This window comes from Alligator sinensis, unplaced genomic scaffold (assembly GCF_000455745.1).
Source record: "Alligator sinensis unplaced genomic scaffold, ASM45574v1 scaffold1134_1, whole genome shotgun sequence".
NCBI lineage: Eukaryota > Metazoa > Chordata > Crocodylia > Alligatoridae > Alligator > Alligator sinensis.
The window spans coordinates 182,966-201,659 of NW_005843312.1; the positions used below are offsets into that span (position 1 = coordinate 182,966).

The 18,694-nt window shown below is 40.1% G+C and overlaps 1 protein-coding gene across 1 annotated transcript in view; it reads right to left on the minus strand.

The window, feature by feature from the left end:
• Nucleotides 1-18,694, minus strand: part of LOC102382210 (roundabout homolog 2-like) — an 89,129-nt gene that overhangs the window by 67,364 nt on the left and 3,071 nt on the right. The window contains exons 3-4 of the mRNA XM_025194803.1: nt 13,190-13,361; nt 3,184-3,366 (exon numbers count right to left, since the gene is read on the minus strand). Coding sequence (XP_025050588.1) covers nt 3,184-3,366; nt 13,190-13,361 — 355 coding nt within the window. The remainder of the gene's footprint in view (nt 1-3,183; nt 3,367-13,189; nt 13,362-18,694) is intronic.

The window sequence follows — 18,694 nt, forward strand, 5'->3', positions numbered from 1 at the left end:
TATATATATATATATATATATAAAAAAAAAAACATAAATGCTGCTTAAAAGTGTTTCCACACAGTGGAACAGTAAGACTGTTTCCACAAAATGGTAAAATACATCACTTCTGGATGAACCGAGTCTATAGGTACTCATGGTAATTTACCTATGTGCAAATTACTACAGGTATTTTGTTGCAAAGTTACTGTTTTCAGATTTTCCCCTCACATCCATGTGCTTGTGGAGAGTAGCATCTGACAGTAAAGGGGGCAGAAGCGGCTGCAGGGGGGAGAAGTTGAGTGTGACAGAGGGCAAAGGGGGATACCTGACCTACCAGATTTTTTTTTCTCTGCTGTAGAAGTGCAATTGGGAAAAATTCAAAACAAACCTCCAATAATTAGATTCTACACCTGGAAAATGATAACAAATTTATAACTTTTCCATATATAGAATCTAATTTTTCAGGGGTCATCTTATGTTTAGGGTTGTCTTATATTTGAGTAATACAGAATTAACCATATGTACTCTCTTAACCATACATATATTGGCCAAACTTCACAAATCTTTAGTCATACTGACTAAAATGGTTTACTGTATGTTATATTGATAAGGAAGACAGCTCTGGTTGGACAAGAGGAAAAATAAAGGCAAACACTTCAATAAAAATAAAAAGACTTTAAGATACTTTAAACATCTCCTTAGGATGGGTATGCAGGTCTGGGTTAATCACGAGCTATACTTATCATAAGTGCATATTTGAAAACCCAAGCAAAGACAGATCCATGCAGAGCAAAAAATGGAACCTTGCATAAGTTCTGCTTCTCAGGTCAGAGGTGGAGGCCTTGAGATATTTACAAATTCAATGCAAAGAGCCCAAGGAGCAAAATGTAGCTCTTGGCACCCAATATTTGCCTAAGATTATTATGCTAGTTTGAGTATTACCCTACACATTACCTTCTAAAACAGCACAGTTTAGAAGGGTTGGGTAAGTAAGAAATATGCAGAATTATAATGAAAAGGGTAATTGTGGTAGATTGCAGCCTTCCCCTGGAATCACTAGCAAATTCAATACCATATTTATTCCAACAAATAAGCAGAAGGAGCATTTCTCCTTGTACTTGGTTGTAATTCTGCATACCCTCAGTGATAATAAACACTTAAATAAAATAGCTAATGGTTGCATTGATATGTTGGTGAGGTAAGAGACAGACTAATGGACAGTACCTGCAGGGGTGAAGGTGAAGGACTGAACTGCAAAACAAGAAAGCAAACACACAGTGAGTTACAGAGCCTGTTAAGAAGCACTAATTACAGGGCAGGAGGTTCCTTTGGAATTCACTCCTCTGTGGCTTAAATCATATATGCAGAGCATTACAACTGAGCTTTAAGCACTAGCCAGCCAGCAGCCAATGGGTTGAAGAAAGGTGACTAGTGAATTCTGACAATTGTGTTTGATGGAAGTTAGTTTGGGTGAACATGCCAGCTCTCCTTTATAACTGTTAGCATAAACTCTTCCACATAGTCTCATCTGATTTCATTAAGAGCATACAGCATTTCAATGAGAATTCTGTCACAATGCAATGTTCATACAACATGTAGATGCAGCAAACATCATGAAAGAAGACTGACTCACAGTGGACAACAATTTTTTGCAGTCATTTAGAGCTGTGTATTTAAAGGCCCTGCTCATGACAGCTCGTATACAGGACTAATAATTCCTTTTATGAAAAAAGAGTAGGTTTAGTAACTATTTCATTTGAAGAATATGAAAGGATATGACAGTTCTGTTAGAGGAAAAAGTCTGCTAAATTTTTGCTTTGTTATCATAGCTAAATGTAGAAGGTGATATAACTTTCTTAAGATGAATGATGCCACTTTGATATAGGTGTGCAAATGCTTATTCACACAAACCCACCCATATGCACAGGTATATACACATGTGTGCAGGTGCATGTGTGCATGCTTGCATGTGTATGAAACACTCTCCCCCACTTATACTTGTGTGCACGAATTAACAAAATATCTCAGAGAACAGAAACTATCCTCATTATTAATTAAAAGGGAAGAAAGAGCACCATGTGCAAATAGCATTGCCTATTAATAATGTAGCCTCACCACATGGTCCCTAGGCTCTTGCTACATAACTCATAATCAACAGGATTTTGGTGTTAAGTTTAGCGTGGCATAATAATATCTTCAGTAAACAGGATTCAGTGGCATATAGTGCAAACCTGACTCAAATTGTATAGGGTGAATACTGTGCTAAAATCAATGAATGTATTATATATTTTCTTTTTGTATAAAATTTGCTATGAAATTGGGAGTAGTAGAAGAAGGCATCAATGAGAATAGATTCCTATGTAGTTCTATACTATTTATCTATCTTTTCGACTGTTTAACAATCCACAGGAAACCTGAGATATCTCAGTAGGGTTTCAGTCCTGGCAAAGCTTTGAATAAGGAGGCCTTCCCTTTCCCAAACTTAGTTCTCATAAGCAATATTGTAAGAAGAGAAACAACTCTGAGTAAAATGCCATGTGTACAGTGCACCACGCTGTAGAAACACCCCCCTCGACTACTTTCTGGCTTGTTTATCAGTAAATTACTCCCAAACTCCCACTGCCTCTAGATAGTTGTGCCAGTGGGTAGGCGGCACGGAGCCAAGGCTCAGCTCATTCCAGTGAGCACTCTCCACCTACCAGCTCCAATAGGGAGTAAGTGTATTGTTTGTTTTCCTTACCTCTATTTGCCCGAACCCAATGTCTGGGGAGGACATGGAAGTACAGGAGAAAGGGATTTCATACTCTCTCTCCTCCTTTCCTTTGCAGGTGGGTAATGGGGTCTAAGTCATCATCAGGCTAAAAACTGAAGTGAGTAACTCAGAAGGAGGGGCCTTTTGCAACAAGAATTGGGTGTGTGGTAGAGTTATTCCTCATTTGTTCCTTCACTGTGCTAGATGTGCTGGAGATGCCAACATAAAAGTTGTCTTATGATATGATGAAATGCAGTTCAAATGTGGTTGAGAGCAATGCATTTCAAGCTTCTCATACACTGGCATTTTTACAGCATACAGCATTCATCCATTCCATCCTTTATGTAAAAACAGCATTGTAACTGTTATTGCATTTAATTCGAATTGAAACCACTTGTGCTTTTATGATGGAACCTGAGGAGTTGGTAATGAACAGTGACCGTGCTTACCGGCATAATTGCTGAGCCCCTTTCTCTTCTTTCTTCGCCAATACAGCCAGATGCTGAAACCCATCAGAATTACCCAGCATGCACCACCAATGCCAGCTATAAAGGCAGGCTGTTTGACAACATCAGTGATTTGTTCAGTTATGCTGTTGTTATTTTCAGTGATGACAACTTCGTTACGGCCTCCTGCACAAAGGAACATCAATACACCATATTTATTAGGTACAGTGTAGAGAAACAAGGAACCAAGGGATCAAATATTTCAAGGGAAAAGGAAAAACAGCAATGTGACTTAAAAGAATGTTACATGGTGGGAGTCAGTGTGTAGGTTTGCAGGATATTCAAGCACAGATCTGAAGGCAACATTCCTAGCAAGAGAAACTATGCTCCACTACACTTTTTCAAACATATATGGGAAGACAGCCACTATACCACTGTCTCCACTAAGCTAATAGGTGGTACCTTACCTTCTCTTCCCTTTATTTGTACCATTTTCCCTGTATTTATACAAGAAGCATGGCAGAATGAAAGAAGAGTTGCTACCAATCAAAGTGCCTCCTCCAAGAAGTCAGTGGATTATTTAATTGATGACTTTTCGAAGTGAAAGGTCTAAATGTACTACAAATACAAAATTTCAATGTCAATGGACACTTCCCAGATGCTTTAAATGCCTGCCAATTTTATCACTTCACTCTTTTTCTGAGAGTACTAGATCTTTCCAAAAAAAACAACAACCCCAAAACAAAGAAACAAACAAAAACCTCTAAGAGAGATTTTTTTTTTAATAATGGCAAGCTAGGTTATTTACAAAAAGTATTTTTCAAAAAATGGATTATTCCTTTTAATAGACCATAGCAAAAAAGGCATACAGAACTCATCCATGACAATCTGATAGAAAATGGTGCCATAATCAATCTCACAACTTTCTAAAGACATGCTTTGATAATGGAAACCTTTAGATAACCTAAAACATAGGTGACTCTCCGCGCTTTACTTATATTAGGCATTAGGAAGTAAACATTAGATCCTGATTTATCTTAATAATCATGAAATGTGTGAAAGCCACAAAACTCATGTGCAGCATGAGTGCAGAATGTCTATTACTTCAGAGATATCTGACTTCCTACAGGTATCCAATTTTCTTTTTTCTGATTCTAATTCAACTAGATATTCTAGCTTGATAGCGCAGACTCAATCTAAATTGCTGTCTGGAGATATGAAGTATGAAGTTCCTGGGCTGCCAAATATTGTGAATCCCCAACTGTTAAAGTAACTCTCTCCAAATATGGAACCTTTTCCCATACTGAGCCGCATGATGTCAAAAATTCAGGAGTCATAAAAATATCATGTGATTATCAGATTTAAAAAACTATTAAAAAAGAATGGTGTGACATTTATACCTATTTGATAGGTATACACTATTTGATAGTGTTATCAAATGTCTGAGTTCACATAGAGGAGAGGGATGTGGTGCTGTGAACATTATATTACAAAATGCTAATTAAGGGACTCTACCATATACCTAGGAAGTAGAACATATTTGGCAATAAACAATTACATGGTTATTTGGGGGCAAATTGCTAAAAAAATAGTGTAGCAATATGCCTTGCTGTGAAAAAGTATGTACTCTATAATTCAGTTAAATTTACTGCTCACTTCTTGGAACAAAACTGGTGCTGTGTCAGCATACTGGCTCTAGTCTAAGATAAATAAGGTCATTAGCTCAAGTAGATACATGACAGAAAAGACCAAGGGTCCAATTCTTATTTCTGTTAAGTGTTCTTTACACCACTGTGTATAGCTACATACAGAGAACCAAATTGAAATACTATGAGAACATGACCTCACTTTATTTATCTCACTGACCATGCTGTAACTTTCCCCGTGCACTGATGCCAATGACAGCTTGGACTCTGGCTGCTTAGACACATGAGGGGGAAAAAAACCCAGCGCTTTGCTTTCCTCTCGAAGCATTCCCACACCAAGTGCAGCATGTGCCCAAAAGAGGCATCGTGTCAGTTTGATCTGACTTGCCTAATGTTTATAGAGATGGCATGCTTCAGCAGGGCTTTTTGGTGCACCAAAAGGCCCCACTGAAGCACGCCATCTTTACAGATGGTGAGTGAGCCAGGTCAAAACTGATGCAATGTCGCTTCTGGTAAAGCACTGTTTTATTTTGTTTTTTTCACATCTGTCAGCAGCCTAAAGTAAGTAGGGCACTTTTAGGCCTTCCACTGTCCTGAGACTTTGGGTCAAACTACTAATTAAAAAATGTGATGTAATATACTATGTTGCTAAGGTTAGGGACAGAAGTTGCACATAAACCGGTTTAAGTGATCAGAAACTGATTTAAACCCATAACAGAACAGAAGCTCAGTGCACATAAAACAGTTTCAAAATGACTGAAATTGGTTTAAGATAAACCTGGTTGAATGTAGTATCAGACTTACTTGATTTGGGTCAAACTGTTTTATAAAACTTTTGTCCCAGACCCTTTCCTGGTTCAAATTAAATCACAGTCCCCCAGCATCCAAGCATGCTTTCCAGTCCTGGGCTGGGTTGTGGTATCTGCTCTAGATAGCGGGGCTGGCCCCATCCCTCTTCTCCCAAGCTGGAGCAGCATGGGCTGGCTGACAAAAGGGTGGTGGGAGACAAGCTCAGCTGGGGATGCAGCCTAGTTTATGGTGGGGGGACTCTGCCCCCCGCCCAGCAAACACCAGTTTAGCTCTGGGGGCGGGGGCAGGGGTTAAACACCCTTCCCTGCTCAAACTTATTGCTGGCTGCAACTGTGGACTACAAATCCCAGAGGCATGGGGAAGCAGGAAGAGGAAGTGATGAGCAATCCTGCAGAGTCCTACTGTTATGATTCTGGACTACAAATCCCAGAGACCTTGGGGGCAGCAGGAAGAGGAAGTGAACACACAGCCCATGCTGGCTACATTCCAGAGAGCCATGCTTTAGTGCCCCTTGGCTTCTGGACTGAGCCACTGCAGGCACGGGGCTGCATTTCTTGAATCAATGGTAAATGTTCATTTCTGTTTCAATTTAATCTGGGCTGCTTTGACTAACCTGCAAAGACTGAATTGATTCAGCCTCAGCCTCTAGGACTTTCTGTATATAGCCTAAATGTTTATAATAATCTGTGATTTTATTAAGCTTTTCCTACTTGATCACTCATGTCAATACTTAGTAATCATGTTAATACTTAGGACCATCTGTCTTGGATGGTCAAACAATAGATCTTGATGAAGGACTTTGGTATGGTCTGGTGGTTCTCTCATAAACAATTTTATATTGAACTTACATTGAAGAGAAGTAAAACAAGAAATCTATAGGAAAAAAAGAATGGAGGCCAAAACACTGAAGACTGACTGCATGCTTGACAGTTTGAGAAAGGGAGATCCAATTACATACATTCAGAAATTTCAAGGAACTATACTGCTTCATGAATAGATGATCTTGGATTGAAGGTTAAGAACCCTGTTTTTCTACAGACCACTAGGGGTTTGTATGCTGGACATCCTGCCTTTTCCTGAGGTTAAAAGCCCTCCATGAGTGAAAGATGTAGGAAAAATGTGTAAAGAACTTTGGGGGAGTTTCTGACAGACTTTATTTTCTTCCATGGGCTTTTCCAAACCAAAGCACAATTTATCTCTGAATCAGGTCAACTTAAGTTCTGAAGTTAGCTACTTGACTGCCTGTTGTTCTACCCTTCAGTCCTAAGCAATTACATTTGCAAAAGTAATAATTCATTTAAATTTCAAAATAACATGCGCTTTGTGAATTCAGTAGCTGAGAACTAAATGTATACAGATATATATTTCCCACTGATGTACAATAAAATGAATGTGATTGTAAGGGGTTTGAAGACCAAATGACATTAAATTTGTATTTCTTTATATGATATTTAATCAGAAGTAATATATATATCCAAGGTACTATTTCATATACTGCAGGTGTTTCTGTAACAATGCTGTCAGTTCAACTAATTAGAACACAGACAAGGGATGTGTATGACCTGAAACGCTCCATTGTTCCTGAAGAAAAAAATATAATGAAATATAATGTCTTCCTCCCATTGGAGAGTAATGAAGAACAAAACTAATTTGTTGGACCAAAAATTAATTAGACACATCAGATTCTATTGCACCTATTACTGTGAAAGTTTGCAGCTGTTCCTCATATTATTATGCGAACGAAGGAATGTAAGCATGAACAAGCCAGCTGATTAGTGAAAATAATAGCCATATTATTAACCAATACTATGATTTGATTTAATTTTATTTCTTCTTGTAATCCAAAATACTTCTTCATATTTATCATCATCAATGTGGGTGAAATGTGGGTGAGAAAAATTTATTTTCTAGCCTAGAAATACACGCTTCAACATATGTCCCTTTGTGAAAACTTCACGGTCCTTGCTGACACATGCAGGTCATGGAACGAACTCAAGTCACAACTTTTTCTGTTTCTTAGACCAGAGTAACCAAAGTATAGTGACAATATAGCAATTATAGATTACCAGTTTCCAATTCGTTTAGGGAAGACAAATTTACATTATATATATGGATAAGGTATAAGAACAGCAAATTGACACTGAACCACCATCATGCAGATGACTAACCAGCCAAACAAGAAAATTACATTGTGGTTCTTTTGTCTTTATCAAAATGTGATTCCCTGAACATATATATAAATAACTTCTCAGACATGAATTGTCCCATTGGCATAAATGAGGCAACTTCGATAAATATAGTTATTTCTGTAAGCCCAGATTGAATAAATTCTGCTTGAACTTAGGGAACATGAACTGCTCAGAGGTATGTATTTGGAAAGCAGTTGAAAATGTTAGGTTTTAATTCCAGGAGACTTATGAACGTGTAGTCTGATTTGCTGCATAACAAATACCATGGGACTTCCCTGAATTAATTCTTACTTCAACTCTATTAGATATGCTTGAACTAAATAATTTCATTAAAACCCCCCAAACTAACAAACAAACAAAAACAAACAAAAAAATCCCCAAACACAGCAACAATCTTGATTTTAAAAAATCCAATAATGGATATTCTACCACAAGCCTTGGTAACTTTTTCTACTAGTTAATTACCCTTACTACCAAAAATTTGCCTATGATTTTTTCTCTCTTCAAATGTTATCTATGGGAACTGGTTATACTTTTGTCCACAAGACTGAGAAGTGCCTTAAATTATCAAACATGTTCTCCTTCTTGGTATGTACAAACTCTGAACAAGTCACCATTCATCTTAAATAGTTTGAGCTTCTGGAGTTTGTAATTTTAAGGTATACTTTCCAGTTCTGCCATGCCTCTTGTCACTTTCCTCCAAACCCTTACCAATTTTTTCAGCCTCCGTTCTGAGTGTGAACACCAGAACATCTCATTCCAGTTCTAGTGCTAAATACATAGGTTACATAACCTTCTTCCTTGATATTCCCCTGTTCAACTATTCAAGAACTGTATTAGCACTTCTAGCCACAGGTTTGGACTAGGAGGTTACATGCAGCTCATTATCCATCATGGCACCCCATGAGTGACTGGAGTGCCATGGAGTGCCACCCCATGGCACGCCATTCATTTTTAGAGTCACTCCTTCCTAGGATGGTGTCTCCTGTGTTGTCCTTACACAGGGGCAGATATGGGGAAGCGGGGGGCAGGTCGGGGATAGTGTGTGCAGTTGTACCCTCCTTTGTTTCCAACTCCACTGAAAGTTTAAAACAAAATGCTTGGTAGGGATAGCCACATTTCAATTCAGTTGGACCTAAGGGAGTCAACTGGTTTCATGGCTCATTATCTACTTGATTTATGCTGATCTCTTCACTCCATAGATGTTAACTGTTGACCTTCCTCTAGTCAAGCTAGCACCTTTCTTCTACAATTATCCTCTCTGTTATCTGCTTCTTGTAATGATCCTCAGCTCACTCCCTAGTATTTCCAATGTTCTTCTGCTTTCCCCCTAGCTAACCAGGAACCTGGAGATTCATTCCTAGGGGGTTCAAACCCACAAAAATCAGACACAGTGAAGAGGGGGATCATGGCTAAAAGCAGGATGAGGTGTGTAATGGCATACCGGTCAGAGACAGGAACGAGCTGCAACGGTGATGTAAAGAGATAAGTTACTACAACAGCCCTTTCCAGTGTCATTCATTGTCGCAGATGATGGAGGATGACAGGCTGAATGAGAGGTACAAGAGAGTGGATGAGAGGGGCCGGGTCTCATGCATAGGGACCCTGCCAGCAGCTGAAGCAAGTCCTCTCACAAACCTAACTTTTTGCTTCCGTATATTGAGGAAGAAGGCCAATGGGCATGCCATTAGGAGCAGTGGCTAGGGCAGTTTCAGTACTGCCCCCAACTGCCCCATGTTCAGGGGCTCTGAAGGGTGAGGAGAACTGTTGTGGGGGAAGGGGAAGTTTGAGAGGAAAAGGCTCCCAGGGGGCCATGAGGGTCTAGATGAGTTTTCATGGGATTCTTTTTGTCACCCCTTCAGTATTTGTGTCATCTGGGTTCAGGGATGTCTTCAAGGCCAACTTAAAAAATGCAACATCAATGTCAATTCATGGGAGACTATCACCCAGGACCAGCCTAAATGGAGGAAGAATCTGCTGCAGGGATTTCAGAACTTCACAATCTCAGAAACCACATGACAACAACAGGAACTGGAGAAGTGGAATCAGCAGAAACAGTGTGTTTCTGCTGATTCCACTTGGAATCAATTTGGAATTATTGACCACTTGATTTGGTCAATAATCCAGTGGGTGGCATTGGATTATTGACCAAATCAATAATCCAGTGCCACCCACCCCACACACAAACACACGTCCAAGCTGCAGTAGAGTCTGTCAATCCCAGATAACCCTCATCAGCCATCTTTCAACACACAGATAAGACAATCAAGACAATCATCTTCGACTGTGAGGGACTGCCAGAAGATTTGTGCCATCTCCAAACTTGATCAGTATTGATTTTATATTTTCTGCAGGGTCACTGTTATAAATATAAATAACTAAGAACTAATCTCATTAAAATGTAACTACTTGATAATAATACCCCATTTACATTAAGGTATTGAGGCACATCAAGTAGCGTTTGTTTTATTTCATTTAATCAACCCTGTTGACTGTGTATTGTGCTAATGTCTTAATCAAGATGATATGTGCAGCCAAGTTATGTTCCTTCAGGAGTCCTTTACCTTAAGACCATTACCTTTATAAACCACACCGATATCAACTAAAACAATATCAACTTAGTTCATAGATAACAAGAAGATGGTACCCAAAGAAAAAACATGAGGTACAGCTTTAGATACACAAAAATAAAAAGGAAAACCAGCTTTCATTCAAAGGGTTTTTAAATATGTAGAGATACTAACAGACAAGGTGGTTGAAGCAAATATCCTGAGATGATTAAAGAAACCACTAAATATTAGCATGAGTTTAGCAAAGAACAAACACAAAGTCTCTGTGCCATTTTCCTGTGCAGAATGTAACATTCTGTGTCCTATCCCCTTCTTTGTTGTAAATGCTACAACACGACTCTCAGCTCATTTTGGTAAGAAAGAGGACAGGACTGAGGCCCTGATCCTTCAAGGTGCTGAGCAGTCTGGCCAGGATCCAGCAAAGCACTTTAGTACATGTTTAATGTGCAGCAAGTGAGTAACATGACATAATAGAACTGCTCACTTGCTTAAAGGGGACCCCATGTCTAAGTGCTTTGCTGGAACCAGACCAGGATGCTGAGCAGCTTGCAGGATTGACCCCTTACTATAGTAATTTGTGAGAAAAAAAAAGGTTCCTCAAACCTAATAACTGACCTAAAAAGTCCAGTTTCTTGGTATGGATGGTTTAAGCAGTGGGCACAAATTCAGATAAACTAGAGGGGAAAGCAAGAGTCTCCCCAAAGTCTTTGTAGTAACTCCATTCTTTATTTTCAGTCTTGCAATTCCCCCCCTTCCCCTTTTATCATATATTTTATTGACCTATGAGCCTCCAGTGAACTGCATCTTCCCAAAGGCAGAGTATTATATATTCATCTCCTTTCTTACACTTAATAATAAATAAATCTATTTTTTTCATTTCCCTACTTCTAGGTAAATAACCTGAGTACGTAAATAATATTTCAGTGGCACACTAGCTTTCTGAATTCTGCCCCTGCATCCCCCCAACCTAAGGTCAAGTACAGACATTACATTTTTACCAGTATAAGTGACTGGAAACTGGTCTATAACTGTAAGAGAACAGAAGCTTGACACACAAAACTGGTCGACACCCATTACAGAAGAGCTGTTCAGTAGGGCTGCGAGAAGCTTCAGTTGCTGGTTCGATTCGGCAGAAATTCGTCCCAATTCAGTGGCCATATCTCTGAGTCCGAATCAAATCAGGAGACCCTCTAATCTCTCCGAACTGAATCGGAAACCTCAGAATCAATTCAGAGAGATTTGGAGAGATTCGATGATTTGGACATAGACACAGCTTTAAATGTTTTTTCTACATACCTCAAGTTACCAGGCAGCTCGTGAATCCTGCAATGGTAGGGCGGATGAAGCATCTCACAGGAGCACAGGGGGGTCCCCAGTGTACTCGGCAGCAGACTTGGAAGTGGACCAGAAGCACTTCTGGCTCACTTCCGGATCTGCCGGGGAGCATGCTGGGGGGCCCCCCGCACTCCTGTGGGATGCTCCATCTGCTCCAGCATTACAGCGTTCACGAGCTGTGCCTGGTAGCTCAACATATGTAGAAAACATTTTTAAAGCTGTGTCTATGCCCAAAACACAGATTCTCTGAATCAGCATCAGATCTTCAGGTTCAGATTTGGCCAAATCCAAGTGGGGAAAATCAGAATCAACAAATCAAATCACTGTCCCCAGTTCGGGCCAAATCCGAATCCAAATCGAATATGGCTTTTTTCGCACACCCCTAATGTTCAGCACATGTAGACTGGCTTAAATATGGCAGAACCCAGTCTAAGATTTGCCCCCCACCAAAGGGCAAATGTGTGTTCTGTTTACTAACAATTTAAAGTATGCCGCTTATAGAAAACCAAGTAACGTAGATCAATTTTGCCTCAGGCTTTTTGAATGTCTATACCCAGCCAAATTGAATGTCCTAAATGTGAGACACTGCTTATGTTTCATTTCCCTCTCTATCTAGCAGTCTTTGCTGAGAGTCCCAACAGTGCTGGTGAGGAGGTTATAAAGCATCAAGAATATCAGAAACAGCACATTTTTTTAAATAGCTTCAAAACTGTAATGACAAAAACACGTTGAATTAATACAAGTAAACCAAACTCCTGAATCACTTTAAAGCAGCAAAATATCTTAGTTCATTTCTGTTGCACGTGCCCCCCCCATCCCTGCCCTTTGCCACCCTCCCCATGGTACACATTAAAAGAATTTCAGAGGTATCAAGTTCTAGGTTTCCCTCAGGTCAGGAAACAGATCCACCATGGAAAACCCTAATAAAAAACAGTCATTTCAAAAGAAAAAGATGATAATTCCAGCTTTCGTCTCTATTTTGCCTGCATGCAGCTTTTCTTTGGCAGAAGTAAACCCATCTGCTTGGATAGCTGGGAAATACTGACTTGAGATACTCAGAAAACCAACTGTATACAGTGCCTAGGGCACCAGCAGGGTAAATAAGGCAATATTACAATCATCTTAACAGGATAAGGAGAAAGCTTTAGTGGCTAGTTCTATAAATCTGTCAACCTGCAGGAATGGTAAATTCATAATAAAGTATTAAGTCAGCTTCACAAGATAATCTATGTTTTTTAATATGTTTCAAGGGAGGAAGAACTACTTCATCTTATTAAGTGTGAAAACTATACAGAAGAAGAGGCAAGCAGTGGTACAGTTAAAGTTAAATAGATAGCTCAAATTGAATTGCACCTAGTCTTTTGCTCCGTGGATTTTTATGCCTTCCAATGTGATTTATGAAAGCATTTATGAAAACCTAAACAGGCAAAACAAAACAACAGAATAAACGATCACTTACCAATTATTATGGGCTGTGGTTCACTTTTTACTCCAACACCTGCACTGGTACTTGCTGCAACTTCCACTCGGTACTGAATACCTGGGTATAGGCCACCTATCACTACAGAGCGAATGGCTGCATCTACTGTTTTGTTGATGTGAAATCGAGTCTCATTCCCTAGGCACCAGATCTGGGATAGAGGTTGGAGAAAGTAGACAACATGATGCATGAACACAAATGATATTGCACAACATTAATATTCTGTACTGAAAATATATTGATATTTTGAAACCCAGAAAAGCAAGAGTAAATTGAAGGTTTAAGCCTGATTCTACAAATGATTCACAAGTACTAACACATGTGAGCTGTCGGACTGGCTGAGATTCCCTTCTCTGCTCTGGAGATGAAAGGCCAGGTCAAGACAGAGGAACTCAAAAGTCATGGATCCAAGCAAGGGAGAGCTTCCCAAAATGCAGGAACTGAGGAATATAGCTACCAACTGCCTTCCATTTGGAAGCCCGAGCATAAGTGGAATGATGGGGTCAGGGATGTGATTCATAACACTACAGACACTTTTAATAGCACTACAATAGTTGCAGGCTGACTGCAATAACTAAGAAAGTCCACACAGCACTCCAGGATCAGGGGGGTACAATGGTGGCTTAAAATGGTGGCTTAAGAGCTTCTGCTCCTCCTAGGCAAATTCTATACTACATTTCCTAGAGGCCCACTCCCCCACTAACTACATTGTGCCCATGTACCATTAACTATACTGATATGCTCATGATCAAATGTTTATTAAACACTTCACAATCATGTGTCATTTTGATGTTTTCCTACAAAATAGAAAATGAGCCACAAACAATACAAGAAATAAGATTATACATTCTGGAACGTAGTATAAACACACCCTTTTAAAGTATTTTCAGCTTTCTTACTTGGCAGAGAAAGGGTATGTGACATTTCTGAAATGGTATACATTTCAGGGTAAAATGACTCTTAGAACTCTTATAACGGCTCTTGTTGTGATTACTGAAATTGTCCAGGAATATAGATTTCAAGTTCTGACTCATTTTGCTCTGTAATTCTACAGACACACAAACTACTCCTTAATCCAAACTAGCACTTTGTGGTGTGTGGGGTATATTATTGCAAGGCATCTTTGCCTTGCAGTTGTATTTATTCCTGAGGGTTTCCTGAGACATTTTAGAACCAAGGTGCTTTAGAGAGTCTATTTTAGTTGCAGATATCTTGTATGCTATTTTTGTATTATTGAAGAATACATTAGTTAACACTATAATACCACTCAAGGGAATCAGGACATAAAGAAATCATGTGTGTGTATATGTAATTATATTTAAAAGAAAATAGTTGCTAGTTGCAAAAAACATGCAGTTGCTGACTAAGGGCTGGATTATCATAGCTCTCACTTAGTTTGACATGCTCAGCCCCGCTTTGTTGCTGGTTGTAGCTGCACACTAGCAAGGCTATTTACCTGATATTCCTTCCTCCATTTAAGAAAAGATTAGAGGGGGGCTTTTGTAGGTTGAGCTGGGGGGGGGTGGGGAGGGAGGGGAGGGCATTCGATTTATTTTCTGTTCTGGGCCTAGGCCAGTAAGGTTACATTGCTGGCCCTAATTTGCTGCTAAATCACCTTGTAAGGTTTCAAACCAATACTTCTGGCTATATCTACCAAAGGGACTACCTGGCTTTCCAACCTATGCTTTCTATTCAATGCAAAGGGATCAGTTAGGTAGGTGCCTTGCAGTGTGATTTACAATAACTAACATGGTGAACAGGAAACATTCAATAGGAAAAGCTAAATGCAGGGGTTGGTCTTCATCCTTTCCCCACACTGGGGCTTAGGTGGGAGTCACCAATGTCAGAGTGAAATTCATAGCTGTGAATACTCTCCTGTGGTAAAGAAAGGTGGCTAACTTGTTCTTTTCAGAGATGGAGGCCCCTCCTTTATTTTAAATGATAGCCTATTTTATATAGTAGCTTAGCGATTATAGCACTTGCAGAGGAGTTGGTAGTGCTTTGGTCACTGTCCTTCTCAGGCTGCAGCCTCTTCAAAATCACATTTCTCCCCTCTCAAGAGAGCAGTTCAGGCTCTTGGCTTTTCTGTGGTGGGGGATGTTCTCTACCTTTCCAAGTGAAGCTCTTACACTTTGCAAAAAAAAAAAGGTAATAATTTATTGGGCCAAGGAGAGGGAGCAAAAGGAGCATAACTTTCTGGCCTAGAGTTCAGGGCACTCACTTGGGAAAGAGGAGACCTTGGTCATGATCCCTGCTCTGAAGGCTGTTTATACTTTTTATGCAATCACTATTTAAATTCCACTCTCCTTAATCCCCCAACTCCCATCTTTATTTTGAGTGGAAGTGTCTGTGGACATGGGCACTAGGTTTTGTGCAAGATCAATCCTGTAGAAATGTTTTAAGTTTTTGCTTCACACATCTACGGCACTGAACTTTTCAGGGAACTTGGGTAGAGGAACAAACGCTTGAGGATTAGGGCTGTGCAAAGCTTCAGTCGCTGATTTGATTCGGTGGAGGTTTCGCCCAATTCGGTGGCTGAATCTCTGGATCCAAATTGAATCAGGAGACCCTTTAATCTCTCCAAATTACATCTGAACCCTCTGAATTGATTCGGAGATATCTGGAAAGATTCAGAGAATTGGACATAGACACAGCTTTAAATGTTTTTACTACATAGCTCAAGGTACCAGGCAGCTCATGAATGCTGCGATGCTGGGGCAGATGGAGCGTCCCACAGGAGCGCAGGAGATTTCCCAGTGTGCTTGGCAGCAGACCTAGAAGTGGACCAGAAGCACTTCCAGGTCCACCAGGGAGCGCACAGGGCCCGCCCCCCCACACCCTCCAGGCTCGGCGACTGGTGCCTTCCAGGTCTGGGGGGACACCCAGGGTCCCCCCCAGAGCCAATTGCCAAGCTGGAGGAAGGTCAGAGGGGCCCCCCTGGGTGCTCCCTGGTGGACCCAGAAGCGGACCGGAAGTAGTTCTCGTTCACTTCTGGATTCGCTACCGAGCACGCAGCCCCCCTGCCATGTTCCTGTGGGATGCTCCATCTGCCCAGCATCACAGCATTCATGAGCCATGCCTGGTACCTTGAAGTATGTAGAAAAAACATTTAAAGCTGTGTCTACAGCCGAATCACTGATTCTCTGAATCAGGAGTAAATCTTCAGATTCGGATTCAGCCAAATCGAATCAGGGACATTGATCTGAATCAACAAATCGAATCACTGTTCAGGGACATTGATCTGAATCATCAAATCGAATCACTGTTCCTGATTCAGGCTAAATCTGAATCGAATAGGGCCCATTTTGCACACCCTTATTGAGGACCCTGCTCTTCCCTGACAAGATAGCTATGCATAAGCAAAACTGGAGAGCAAAACTGGGAAACTTTGTTGGCAAAACTTAGGTACCTGTGGGGTTGGGCAGGGCCTTTGGAAGGTCACACTTTTACACATTTTGGGCACCTATACATGAGCATCAAGGCTACGCCGATGCACTGTTATTACAGTGCATTGCAGCAGACTAAATTAATCGAGTCTGCTGGAGTGTGGTAATTACTGCACTCCAGCAGCCTCCAGCATCTCATGTATCAGCATCCCAGTTCTTAAAAATGGTGGCAGGGCCGCTTTATCTAAAGTTAATTTGACAAGCTTTAGATAAAATGCTCCTACCACAATTTTTAAATGTGGGGACGCTGATACATGAGACACACCAGGTGCTTTAATTGCAGTGGCTCTCAGAGCTGCTCTAATTAAATTGTCCCCCGCCCCCATTCCCAGAGCACATGTATAAACACCCCTAAATTCCATGAGAGTCCCACTGTAGGTGCCTAAGCCTATTTATGGATCTGTACCTCACTTAATATAGGAGTGTCATGTTATTTTGAGAATAAAACTAGAGCAGGAATATATAAAGGTAAATACATTTTCAAATGTGTGTATCTTTGTGAGGAAAATTGTCTCGCATTATAATATTCAATTAGAGGAATATTATGTGCTAAATAATTAAAGACTGGCTGAGTTTGCAAAAACAGAAACAAAGTGAAGCTGCTTAATTTTCAAACATGTTGAGCATGTAATCCTTGCTACTGAGATAAATGGCAGCTTGGGGTGTTCATAACTTTTTAAAAATAAGGTCATCTAAGTGTTTAAATATGGATTTTAGGAACCAATTTTCAAACCTTGGCCTATATCCCAGTATATATGAAGAAAGATCACCATTAATATGTGCTGTTGCCTGGCTTTTGAGTCTTTAGCTATAAAGTCATAATATTTTGTTCTTATAGGTTTTGAATAGAATTTATGTTCAATTCAAGAAAATATTGACTTACACTGGGACTGGTACAGAGATGAACTGAAGTGGTAACTATTAATTGATGTGAAAATGAAATCAACATCATGTTGGGATTAATAAATCTTGATATTGAGCAGAAGTAAAAGAGAAATACTAATATGCTATATATAAATATTGTGTGTATGTTTATTATGCCCTTATGATTTAGCAATAAAGCAGTAAGATAATGAAAACCCCATAAGAAACTATACAACAAGATTTTTTTTTTAAAGTACATGACTGCTTCTCCCATCTCAGAACCAAAAAAAAGTTGCACTCCTCCGAGTAAGAGGATGCAACTGAATCCAAGAGTTGTAATGCCATTACTTTGTTTCTTTTGGAGATTTCTGCTGGGGCAGGACAGCTTCTACTTCAACCAGAGGTTCCATATGAGATCCATTTGTAACTGAACTGTGCACCCCTAACCAGAACCCAGCGGCAACACTGACAATGCTATGCCTCATAGGATTTCTTTCTTTAGGAAAGGTTTACATGGCTTTTTTCACCTGCTACAACCTTAAGCCTCAAAGATTTCTGCCTCTAGAGGTTTATTTCTGGGGGATCTCACCAACATTCAACAACAGAAACTAATCTGATTCAAAATAACATGACTTCTCCAGTTCATTCTCAGATGTCTACTCCAAATGCTTTTCCTTTCATATCTGCATAGGCAGAGACATAGTACAGCAGCTCTATTCCTGGGGCAGCTGCAACACATGGAGCAGCGCTGGCTGCTGTGGTGCTGAGGGAGGCAGCATGGTCAGCTGTCACTGCAACAAATGTTTCTCTACTGCCCCCACAATGGCAGCTTCTGGGGCTGCTGCCTCGGTCACCCTCTTGTTATGCTACTGTGGATAGGTAACAGAGCCAAGACATAAGGGGTTTATTAAGTTATGCTTTCTTTATAAGGGATTTGTGATGTTTCTATGTTGTGAAAGATTATCTAGAGGTGATCAGTATATAGAACTGACTATAGATGAAAGAAGAAAGTGATGACGAGCAGAAGAGGACATTTTACATTCACCACATCAGTGAAAGTTAAAAACAGGCAACAAAGATAGAAAAAAAAGGAACCCCTCCCAAAAACCAGTGGTTCAAGAGGCACTGGTTTTCATAGTAGTGTTCAACCAGTTGCTGAGGGATTGCTTTCAGC